Source organism: Heptranchias perlo, chromosome 36, assembly GCF_035084215.1.
Source record: "Heptranchias perlo isolate sHepPer1 chromosome 36, sHepPer1.hap1, whole genome shotgun sequence".
NCBI lineage: Eukaryota > Metazoa > Chordata > Chondrichthyes > Hexanchiformes > Hexanchidae > Heptranchias > Heptranchias perlo.
The window spans coordinates 10,634,662-10,646,773 of record NC_090360.1 but is presented as its reverse complement, the minus strand read 5'-3'; the positions used below and the strand labels follow the sequence as shown (position 1 = coordinate 10,646,773).

At 43.5% G+C, this 12,112-nt stretch overlaps 1 protein-coding gene across 6 annotated transcripts in view; it reads right to left on the bottom strand.

Annotated features, from left to right (window-relative positions):
• dlg5a (discs, large homolog 5a (Drosophila)) overlaps positions 1-12,112 on the bottom strand; it is a 170,761-nt gene that overhangs the window by 41,453 nt on the left and 117,196 nt on the right. For all 6 annotated transcript variants that reach the window (XM_067972536.1, XM_067972540.1, XM_067972538.1 and 3 more), the window contains exons 13-17: positions 10,368-10,495; positions 10,044-10,219; positions 8,796-8,899; positions 7,694-7,786; positions 1,984-3,012 (exon numbers count right to left, since the gene is read on the bottom strand). In XM_067972536.1, the coding sequence (XP_067828637.1) occupies positions 1,984-3,012; positions 7,694-7,786; positions 8,796-8,899; positions 10,044-10,219; positions 10,368-10,495 (1,530 nt within the window). The remainder of the gene's footprint in view (positions 1-1,983; positions 3,013-7,693; positions 7,787-8,795; positions 8,900-10,043; positions 10,220-10,367; positions 10,496-12,112) is intronic.

Sequence of the window (12,112 nt, the reverse complement as noted above, 5' to 3'; positions counted from 1 at the left end):
AGGGGTGGTGGAAGCGGATTCAATCGTGGCTTTCAAAAAGGAATTGGATAAATGCTTGAAGGGAAAAAAATTGCAGGGCTCCGGGGAAAGGGCAGGGGAATGGGACTAATTGGATTGCTCTTATGAAGAGCCGACACGGGCTCGATGGGCCGAATGGCCTCCTTCTGTGCTGTAATCATTCTATGATTCAACAGATTTAATCCTGCATTCTGAAACATCATTCCTCATAACGCATATAGTTCATTTTACACTCCTGCATAGACAGTGAAACTTGTGCGTCCAGCTGAAAAAAGTCTTTGGCCCTATAGTCCTGTGGGGTTCTCCCAATCCCCTGCCACAATTTCAATGGGAGATCGATTCAACCCCAAAGAGAAACAGCATAAATGGTCATTTTTAGTTGTTCACACCGTTTCTCCAGTTGTTCCGTTAATCTCCCGCCAGAGAACCCCTATGGAAATTCCAGGTGCATATTTTTCACGTTTGACAGGATGAAGTTTTACTGTGATGGCTCCAATGATCAAATAGAATGCCAACACTCACTATCCAGGCTCACGCATGAATAATGTCCGCATGATGAAGTACCATGGATAAACTGTACCTGTGGAACTGTACCCCAGCAATCAGTGCCTTAAAGAGAGGGGTAGGGGAGAAATTTGGCAAGAAAGACAAATTATTTTGCATTCTGGTCAAACAGATTGGCACATTTATATGTGTTCCTATCTGCTAATATTCTCTTATAACAGCCCTTAAAAATTTAAAACTATCCAGGTAATATTGCATTTATAGTGATCAAAAGGATGTAAGGTTCTATCTCCTGAATGGTTCCACTCCTACTTAGTTTCACACTACCTAACAGTGCACTACTGCTGAGGCCTTTTCTCATGTTGGTCGCATACCATCAGTTTGGCATTGTCTGCAGTCCCTTTGTTAACTTCAGAAATCTGAACAGCAACATATCTCCCAGATGTTTCTGCACCTACAATGATCAAACTAAGCCAAATTGATCCAATGGCCCTCTTTTGGGAAGTCAATTCAAGAGATGCCCAGATAATAGAATGTATTATCTCTGACCCCCAAAAATTAGTCTCTAATTGACCCTGTGGCGAGGGTAGTGCCCTCTGCGATGCGTCTCTCTCTGCGGTAGCCCTCCCTCCTGCTGTGCAGGTGGGCGTGCAACAACACCGTGTTGGGGGGATCCACGTCTCTGCGGCGGACGGCGTGGACTGCGAGGCTGCTGGGGCTGGTCATGCTCTTCGTCCTCCGAGGGTGTCCACACACCACCCATCTGGCAGGTGTTGGTCTGAGGGGTTGTGCAGGGTAGGTGGGTGGTTCCTCGGACTGGGGCTGCGGTTTCGTGTCGGTCTGTCCTCTGGCTTGGCGGGGGGTGGTGGAGGGCAGGGGTTGCCCTATGTGACGCGGTGGCCTCCTGCGTGGGTGAGGGCTCTCCCCCGTGGAGCGCACCTTGGCACCTGCCACAGGCTGCTGGCTGCAACACGCCTGGTTGAGGAGGGACTGTTTCCCCCAGTGTGGGAAACTCACTGCCTTGAACCGAAAATCCCACACTTCCTCTTTTGACAGCTGCTTCAGCTCATTAACTGACCACAACGAGCAAGGTAAGTACTCTCAAGTGGAACCCCGCTGGCTTTAATTGCCTGCGGGATTCCCACCAGCGGGGCTTGCGCGCGCAGCCCCGCACGTCAGCGCGGTACCCGGAAGTGGCCGGGATTTCGTCGCGATCCGGTCACGTGACCAGATATCGGGATTTTCGGGGCCACCCCGCTGGGAACCCGCCGGAAACACGATCCCAAAATCGAGCCCAATATCTTTCCGCAGGAATTACCTGAGCAGTAGCCTTAAAGTGATGATTGCGAAAATCGACTTTGTAACCTTTTCCATGTCTACAAAGTTACTACCATTCACAATAGTCTTTAAAAAAATGGAAAAGAAATTTCTGTTATTTACAGATCAAATACCATTACCTACCTGAGGGGACAGTCCAGAGATGGTCAAGGGAACAAGTTTGCTCGGTCTTAAAGCAGGAGCAGATTTTGGTCGACGTCTGTTCACAGGCTCTACCTCCTCAACTCGCTGGTTACCTTCCTCCTCAGAGGAAGTCCTCGAAGACATTAAAGCACTCCCCTCGAAGTACTGAGTAGGCTGATAGTGGCCAGCATTTCTATCATGAGCTTCATGTGGGGTCTCCTGTTTTACTCCAAGGTTAACAGGGGATTGAGGCCCTGCAGGGCTGGTCGGAGGAGACCCAGTGGTTATTGTAGAGTCTGAAGCAGAGCTAGTTTGTTGTTTGTGTTTAAATTTGAATGAATCACTCCTCTTAGGAGGTGTGGGGGGCGTTGAACCAGATTCACCCTTTGAAGACTGTGAAGAATGTGTCTGTTTTTGTGTTGGAGAGAGATAATCCATCTTTGGAGGAGTCTGCGGCCTCTTGAAGGTATCTGGATCAAAGATGGGCTTCCTCTGTTTTGGCAGTTTGAATATGGAGAGTTTCCCAGGTTCAGAAGGTGAAACATCCACCATCATTTTAGGCCAGGTGCCACCATTGTGTTTAGAACTATGCCCTTTTTCAACACTGGTCTCCACCATCACACAGTCCGCAACTGTTGGGTCAAAGGTGAAGCGTCTTTTATCGTGTTCCACAATTCCATAACCTCTATCAGAAAATATCTCTGGGGTGAAAGGACCAGCTTTATGGTCTGAATAATTGTGGCAAGTATGTTCAGCTGTCCTATGTGTATTAGGCTGCAAAGAACGGCTTGAAAATTGTTTGTATTCACAATAAGAGCCATCTTTGTGATCGGCTCTATCATTTTTGCTGTCAAGTATGCTCGAGTCTGTATTGAAAATGTCCGTCTGTGTTGAGCTGTTGTGTTTCAAGTTTCGACTATTGGGAACCTGTACTTCCGACTCATGAACCCGACAGTTACCAGATTTCTCAGACTCCTTTAGCGTTTCAAGTATATTCTGTCCACTCCAAGAGGAACTCTGAGGAACCACCTTCAAAGAGGGGGGAAAAAATCAGTACTCATTCCAGTAATCCACAATACTATTCAACTACCATAGCTTATGTGCCAAAATATTGCCTCAACAGATAAGGAGACTGCATCAGTTGTATCTGCAACTAGATAAAAACTAAATGTAACTGAATATTTCTATATTTCAAAAGAAAAGCTACTCTTAAATTCAGCAAACTTACAAAACTTATTGCTGTGGACATATGATCTACCAAATGGTAACAACACACGTGAATGTAAAACGGAACAATTTAATCGGGATCGAAATGTTTACTATTTCTTAATTTTTGCGACAGTTCTCACCGCTGTAGTGGGCGCATTGGTGTTATCGCGATTTGTCCACTATAAGTGGTGGACAATATAACTGGTATTTCTAAACTTAAATAAAGGAGATACATATACCAGAAAAAAAATACCCGAGCAGTAATTTTAACAGTATCTATGAATAGTGGCTGGATGCAATGAAAAAGTTTGTTTCGAAGGAAATAGCACCGAAATGTTCTCATTATAAGAGCTCCGTGTCCAAGCTGTTAAATAACTATTTTTAGGTTTGCGGTACCTCTTCAGTGCAGTTAGAAAGCCCATATCTAAATACAGGTATAAGATGCTCAGAACCAGAAGAACAAATAGTTTGTTTTGCTGAGCTTTTGAAATATTAGTACAGAGGATTACGGTAATTGCTGCGAAGAGCTTATTGAACAGCTGAGTCTGCCCGAATTAGCCGATGCACTTAATACATTGTAAGCGGCACCTTTGTAATTGATTTCTACGGTGATGGAAAATTATCATTAATTGCGTGGTATAGACGGGTGCCCGCCATAAACGTGAGACGTATAAGTAGTGGGGACTGAACTTTTTTTAAAATGCTATTCAAGGACAAATTCAAATTCCACAAATTTGAACTATGTTGTAGAATGTTTTTGCTTCAGATGACAGTTATCAGAACTGCAATTAGTTTCTTGAAATATTTGGTTTTGATGAGGAACTCATCTTCACTATGGGCATTTTAATAAAAAATATAATCAGTCTGTATATGTGGATGGGTGCAAAGTCTCTATATCTATCCAATATATTATCATATTGTGCAACTATGCTTTCAATAATAAGATAGTATCTACCTGGGAGGGTCTTACTCATTTTTCAAATTGTATGAATTCTCCACACGCTACAAAAGTATAGCCGAGCTTGATAGATTCTGGGAAAACAATGCACTGAGCAGATAGGTGGTGTAGCCTACTCTTGCATTGCATGAAGACACAGGACTACATTTCTATGCATATTCACTTTGACCTAAATCAAAACTGAAGCTATCCACTGCTACACCTTTGCAGGGTGGGGTTGTGTGCAGGATACATTCAAAGAACCAAGACAACCTTTCAAGGCAGGCAATATATCTTTCTTCTTCATTCTACATTCTCCACACATCATGGGAGCATATGCAAGTAGTTTAGATTTAGGAAGGGGAAACTCCTGCAGAGTAGCCGTAACACCAGCTGTCACAATCCATCTGTACTCGTGCTGTAGTTAAATCGAGATAGTAATGTTTAATAAGTGTAAGAGAACGGCACCATGTAGCTGTCTTGCTTACACTATAAATTGGAAGCTAATGCCCAGTAAGCATGGAATAACCCTTAACACACCCATGGTTCTTTGTTGGTGTTATAGCTCCTAAGCAGGAGCCTCTCCCCTCCTAAATCTATACTTGAATATCTTCTCTCAGGAACAGTATAGTGCATGATAAAGCAGTGAATAATGGATAATTGTGCTCAATTTTCAGCAGAAATCTAACAGCTGTTGATTGTCCAGAAAGTCTATCTCTGGATATGTCAAACTACTGAAAATGTATTAAACTGTCTCTGAGTGGATGTTCTACTCGCAAAGGTGAACCAACAACTGACTAAGAGAATTGGCTGCTCTATTGCTTACCCTGGATAAATGCTAAACTGAAAGTGTAATCTTGTAATCTAGCCACCAGCATAATCAAAAAGGAAACAGGGATGAGTGTCCTCCCCAACATTGGTTAGTGTAGCAGGCCACTGCAGTGTTCTACAACCACACATACAGAGGACTTGTCATGTCCCATGGTATGGAAGTGTTCCAAATCTCGTATTTCTGCACATATTTACAAATAACTAATGTGCTAAATGGGTGTTTTTATTGCTCTTTTTCTCTGAGCCCACTCTTCCTGCAGATCGACACTGTCAGGGACATATCTGTTATCACTGTCAAAGGTAACCGCCCTGTAATATACTGTCCACCTGTTGACTACCAGATGAGGGCCACACGAGGTCTGATGCAACCTTACTCATTGGGAAAGGGAGGCTCTTCAGGGGATTACAGATCTGAACAAGCTGCAAGACTTTTAATTATTAATTACACATGCACGTTCCCCTCGAAGTCACACACCATCCCAGCTTGGAAATATTTCGCCATTCCTTCATAATCGCTGGGTCAAAATCCTGGAACTCCCTACTTAACAGCACTGTGGGAGAACCTTCACCACACGGACTGCAGCGATTCAAGAAGGTGGCTCACCACCACCTTCTCAAGGGCAATTAGGGATGGGCAATAAATGCTGGCCTTGCTAGCGACGCCCACATCCCATAAACGAATAAAAAAAATAGATTGGATTCAGTGATACAGATGGGCATCTTATTAAGACATCTTTAGGTGTACCATAGAAAAGGAAAAAAAACACCAAGTAAATTAAGGGAATCATTCTATGCTTTACAAAATTTAATCTCGGTGACATTTTTTTTTTATTCGTTCATGGGATGTGGGCGTCGCTGGCAAGGCCAGCATTTATTGCCCATCCCTAATTGCCCTCGAGAAGGTGGTGGTGAGCCGCCTTCTTGAACCGCTGCAGTCCATGTGGTGACGGTTCTCCCACATTGCTGTTAGGAAGGGAGTTCCAGGATTTTGACCCAGCGACGATGAAGGAACGGCGATATATTTCCAAGTCGGGATGGTGTGTGACTTGGAGGGGAACGTGCAGGTGGTGTTGTTCCCGTGTGCCTGCTGCCCTTGTCCTTCTAGGTGGTAGAGGTCGCGGGTTTGGGAGGTGCTGTCGAAGAAGCCTTGGCGAGTTGCTGCAGTGCATCCTGTGGATGGTACACACTGCAGCCACAGTGCGCCGGTGGTGAAGGGAGTGAATGTTTAGGGTGGTGGATGGGGTGCCAATCAAGCGGGCTGCTTTATCTTGGATGGTGTCGAGCTTCTTGAGTGTTGTTGGAGCTGCACTCATCCAAGCAAGTGGAGAGTATTCCATCACACTCCTGACTTGTGCCTTGTAGATGGTGGAAAGGCTTTGGGGAGTCAGGAGGTGAGTCACTCGCCGCAGAATACCCAGCCTCTGACCTGCTCTTGTAGCCACAGTATTTATATGGCTGGTCCAGTTAAGTTTCTGGTCAATGGTGACCCCCAGGATGTTGATGGTGGGGGATTCGGCGATGGTAATGCCGTTAAATGTCAAGGAGAGGTGGTTAGACTCTCTCTTGTTGGAGATGGTCATTGCCTGGCACTTGTCTGGCGCGAATGTTACTTGCCACTTATGAGCCCAAGCCTGGATGTTGTCCAGGTCTTGCTGCATGCGGGCTCGGACTGCTTCATTGCTTGAGGGGTTGCGAATGGAACTGAACACTGTGCAGTCATCAGCGAACATCCCCATTTCTGACCTTATGATGGAGGGAAGGTCAATGATGAAGCAGCTGAAGATGGTTGGGCCTAGGACACTGCCCTGAGGAACTCTTGCAGCAATGTCCTGGGGCTGAGATGATTGGCCTCCAACAACCACTACCATCTTCCGTTGTGCTAGGTATGACTCCAGCCACTGGAGAGTTTTCCCCCTGATTCCCATTGACTTCAATTTTACTAGGGCTCCTTGGTGCCACACTCGGTCAAATGCTGCCTTGATGTCAAGGGCAGTCACTCTCACCTAACCTCTGGAATTCAGCTCTTTTGTCCATGTTTGGACCAAGGCTGTAATGAGGTCTGGAGCCGAGTGGTCCTGGCGGAACCCAAACTGAGCATTGGTGAGCAGGTTATTGGTGAGTAAGTGCCGCTTGATAGCACTGTCGACGACACCTTCCATCACTTTGCTGATGATTGATGACTGATGGGGTGGTAATTGGCCGGATTGGATTTGTCCTGCTTTTTGTGGACAGGACATACCTGGGCAATTTTCCACATTGTCGGGTAGATGCCAATGTTGTAGCTGTACTGGAACAGCTTGGCTAGAGGCGTGGCTAGTTCTGGAGCACAAGTCTTCAGCACTACAGCTGGGATGTTGTCAGGGCCCATAGCCTTTGCTGTATCCAGTGCACTCAGCCGTTTCTTGATATCACGTGGAGTGAATCGAATTGGCCGAAGACTGGCTTCCGTGATGGTGGGGATATCGGGAGGAGGCGGAGATGGATCATCCACTCGGCACTTCTGGCTGAAATTTACAATATTACTAAACAGTTTGTTTACCTACATCTGAATTGGTTTGATATTTGTTCTGCAGAGGCATACAATACAAATATAACTGAACAGAATACATGAACATAACAATGCAAGGTAATTTAAAGATGGAACATTTGAAGATAGCAAGTGCTTCAGAGAGAACATTTTGGACCGGCTTGACATATTCATCATGTAATAAAAACATTTCATGCAAACCATACCTTCATCAGTGAAAGACTGACAGAATCCCTGCAATTTCGCAACAAAGCTTCACATTCTGTCAGCGATTTGTTTTCTAGTGCAATACCATTTATCTGTGAAAGAGAAAAACTAATTAATAACCGAGTACACAAATGTAGACATACACTCACACAGAGTACATAAATATCAACAGCGACAGTCTTTCTGCAGTTTCCAAAATTAGTGGTTACACTATCTGATAAATAATGAGAATTAAGTTTATGCACTATGATAAATAACTTGAATACTTCCATCTCATCCATACCCGTGTCATGTCTCCCCTTAGCCTTTTCTCCAATGAAAATATGTTTAGTTGCTTGACCCTTTCTTCATAATTCAGTCCCCTAAGGCCTAGAATTATCTTGGTCACTCTTTTCTAATGTCCTTTCTAAAACATCTATATCCTTTTTGAAATAGAGTGACCAAAATTGGACCCTGTACTTCAAAACTGGCCTGACTACTGTGTGGCCCTACCACTGATTTGTACATTGTCTATATAATGTTTGCTTTATTAATAGCTGCCCTACACTTGTTAATTGTATCCAAATGATTTATATTAATGTTAATTGTATTCAGGTGGTGCGTATCAATTGGGGACTCTCTTGTATCCATTTATATGAGAGCTTATCTGGAGGGTGAACAGTGGGTAATGTGGATCATTGTGAATAAAGGCTTGGAAGCAACTGAAGACCAGGCTCTAGTATTCTATCCTTCATCACTGGGCTATCCAATTCATTACAACAATAACTAAATGCTTTCAGAATATGAGCAATGATCACTTAAATCCTTTTCAGCTTTTGTCAATGCTGACCTTTCACATTATACATATGTTTATGATTACCTGTTGCTATAGGCATCAGCCTACATTTCCTATCTGCCGTACCCTAATTTAGAGGGATGTCTGATTTCCACTTTCTATCTCCCACAGCAGCATAACTGAGATTGGAAACTCAGTGGAATGAGGGAACTGAATCTATGTCCTATTACTCGCATGGCACAGCATGCTGCAGCTCCAACATGCTGCTTCGCCAGAGGGGAAAACTGTATGTACTTTGGGCACAGCCGTAAATTCAGACTACTAACTGTAATGAGTCTGTCTCCCACCGTTAAGGATCCTTCTCTGGCGGCAGGGCTGCCAGGAGCAACAGTAGCTACATATACTCCAGTCTCCAAGCTGATTCCAATGTCTGCAAAGAGAGAGAAATGCACAATTAGCACAGTATTAGCTGTTCACCCTACATTCTAACATCAAAATAAACGCCTGTACATTAAATATTACCAAATACAGTTTACTTCCATTTAACAGCAAGGTTAATTTCTCCTCTATGCCAGAGGTGTCCAAGTTTTCTTTGACTTCATAGGCCATTAGGCAGATATCATAAAGTGTAACTCAACGTTCCAATTAATTTTCCAAGATCTCAAGATGTAGATATAAAGATCTAGGTGTACTGATTTAGGATTTATCCACCAATGAGACAACAGCACTAAAAATAGCCCTTCTAAACTTTCCAGGCCCAAGAACTTCAAACAGGGCAAAGCAGCAAGTAAGAAATAGAAGTGCAAATAGAACAGAGTTACCAACGGTTCAAGGACCAGATCGTCAGGGCTCATGGTGTGGAAAAGGAGCACAGTCTAGGATTTTTGACACTTCTGTTTCATATCAGTGTCAAAGCAGTTTCATTTACAAGGTTTCTTTTGTTGGAAAAATATACTTTGAACATGAATTGTATACAACACGAGAACTGGTTGTTGCTATAGGTTTAACAATGAGTCACTTTTCTATATGGGAACATCATTCATTTTCAGCACAGCTGATCCCTTCAACAGATAGGATCTATATACTAAGACATGCAGGTTACATATGCCTCTGCAAAACTAACTAGTGGAATGAAAACCTTAGGTCCTATTCACGAGATGCATCCTCAATGCAGATGTTACCCTCCCTAAATTAACCATGTTCATTTCCCTTCCAACAGAACTGAAGCTGTAAACAAACACACCTTCTCTCGGCTTTCCTCATTACTAAATCCTATCTATTTAACACATCCCATGGTTAAGGAAACAAATGTGTTGCTACACTACCAATGTAAATAACACATATGACACACTGGGCATCAGCACCAGTGGGAATACATTAAGCAGATGAGCAAAACACATTCATTTCAAGTAAAGCAACTGTGGCACTGGTCATAAATTTGATTTGCGATATATTCCAAATACACTTTTAAAAGGCACACAATCATCTGAATCAGCAGTTAATTAGTATCTGGTGTGAATTAAGAGTTTTTGAGATAGAAACTGCTTTGGACACAGACATCAAAGTTAAATTACCTTTGTGACCCACAAGGTTGATATGAACTGGAGTAATAGCTCTACCTCCCAAGGATTTTCTCCTTCGAACTACCATATTAATGACCCCTCCGCCATTCAGTACTGCTTTAATTACATGCTTTCTGTCCTTGTTGGTAAGATCTACATCATTTATCCTGAGCAAGCAATCATTCACCCTAAAATAGAAATAAAAATATGCAGCAAACAAAGTCATGAAAGACAATTTTTGTACCATTTGAAAGAACTTTTCTTTTAGAAAAAAAAGAATTCTCTCTGAAAATGAGATTTTATATCAGCAAAAAATGAGAAATTAGCAGGTCATACCTTAACCTTCCATCTGCAATACTTCCTTTATCTACCTTAATAACAAATATCCCAGAGTCTCCAGGTAGATAAGGTTCATCAGCCCCTCCTGCTACATCAAAACCTAATGCCTTCAAATCCATGTCATCCTACGTCAGAAAAAAAATACTGCAGTTTATTCTACAGATTCTTTTGTTTTCAATTGTAAGATAAGCAATGACAGATTCCTCAATACTAAAAGATTCATCAAGGCAGGCAGAATATTTCTGTCACAAATTTGTTGTATAGTCTGCATACCTGCAGAGAGTAACGGCAGACCCAAGTGACACTGCCAGCTCCCATGTCATGGGGCAGTAGAGCTCTGCACGTGCTCGTTTGCAGACAGGCACAGAGCTCTGTTCATGGGCGTCCAAATGCTGGTTACATTTTAAATGCTACCAGAGAACAGACAGGAGACGTGATGCTCTGCTAACAATAACAATGGGAAAATGTGAACTTGTCCACTTTGGCAGGAGGAATAGAAAAGCAGTATATTATTTAAATGGAGATTGCAGAACTCTGAGGTGCAGAGGGATCTGGGTGTCCCAGTACATGAATCACAAAAAGTTAGTATGCAGGTATAGCAAATGGAATGTTGTCATTTATTGCAAGAGGGATGGAATATAAAAGTAGAGATGTTTTGCTACAGTGTACAGGGCATTGGTGAGACCACATCTAGAATACTGTGTGCAGTTTTGGTCTCCTTATTTAAGAAAGGACATAATTGCTCTGGAGGCGGTTCAGGGAAGATTCACTCGACTGATTCCTGGGATGAGGGGGTTATCTTTTGAGGAAAGGTTGGACAAGTTGGGCCTGTATACACTGGAGTTTAGAAGAATGAGAGGTGATCTTATTGAAACATACAAGATCCTGAGGGAACGAGAAGGGGTAGATGCTGAGAGGATGTTTCCCCTTGTGGGAGAGACTAGAACTAGGGGCCACAGTTTAAAAATAAAGGGTCTCCCATTTAAGACGGATATGAGGAGAAATTTTTTCTCTCAGAGGGTTGTGAGTCTGTGGAACTCCCTTCCCCACAGAGCGGTGGAGGCAGGGTCATTGAATATTTTTAAGGTTGAGTTAGATGGATTTCTGATTAACAAGGAAGTCAAAGGTTATAATAGGTTATTGTTATAGCACAATCTGTCACCTCATGGCCTGGCATATTCCTCACTCTACCATTACCAACAAGCCAGGGGATCAACCCTGGTTCAATGAGGAGTGTAGAAGAGCAGGCCAGGAGCAGCACCAGGCGTACCTAAAAATGAAGTGCCAACCTGGTGAAGCTACAACTCAGGACTACGTGCATGCTAAACAGCGGAAGCAACATGCTATACACAGAGCTAAGTGATTCCACAACCAACGGATCAGATCAAAGCTCTGCAGTCCTGCCATTTCCAGTCGTGAATGGTGGTGGAAAATTAAATAACTAGCGGGAGGAGGAGGCTCTGCAAACATCCCCATCCTCAATGATGGCGGAGTCCAGCACATGAGTGCAAAAGACAAGGCTGAAGCGTTTGCAACCATCTTCAGCCAGAAGTGCCATGTGGATGATGCATCTCGGCCTCCTCCCGATATCCTCACCATCACAGAAGCCAGTCTTCAGCCAATTCGATTCACTCCATGTGATATCAAGAAACAGCTGAGTGCACTGGATACAGCAAAGGCTGTAGGCCCCGACAACATCCCAGCTGTAGTGCTGAAGACTTGTGCTCCAGAACTAGCCACGC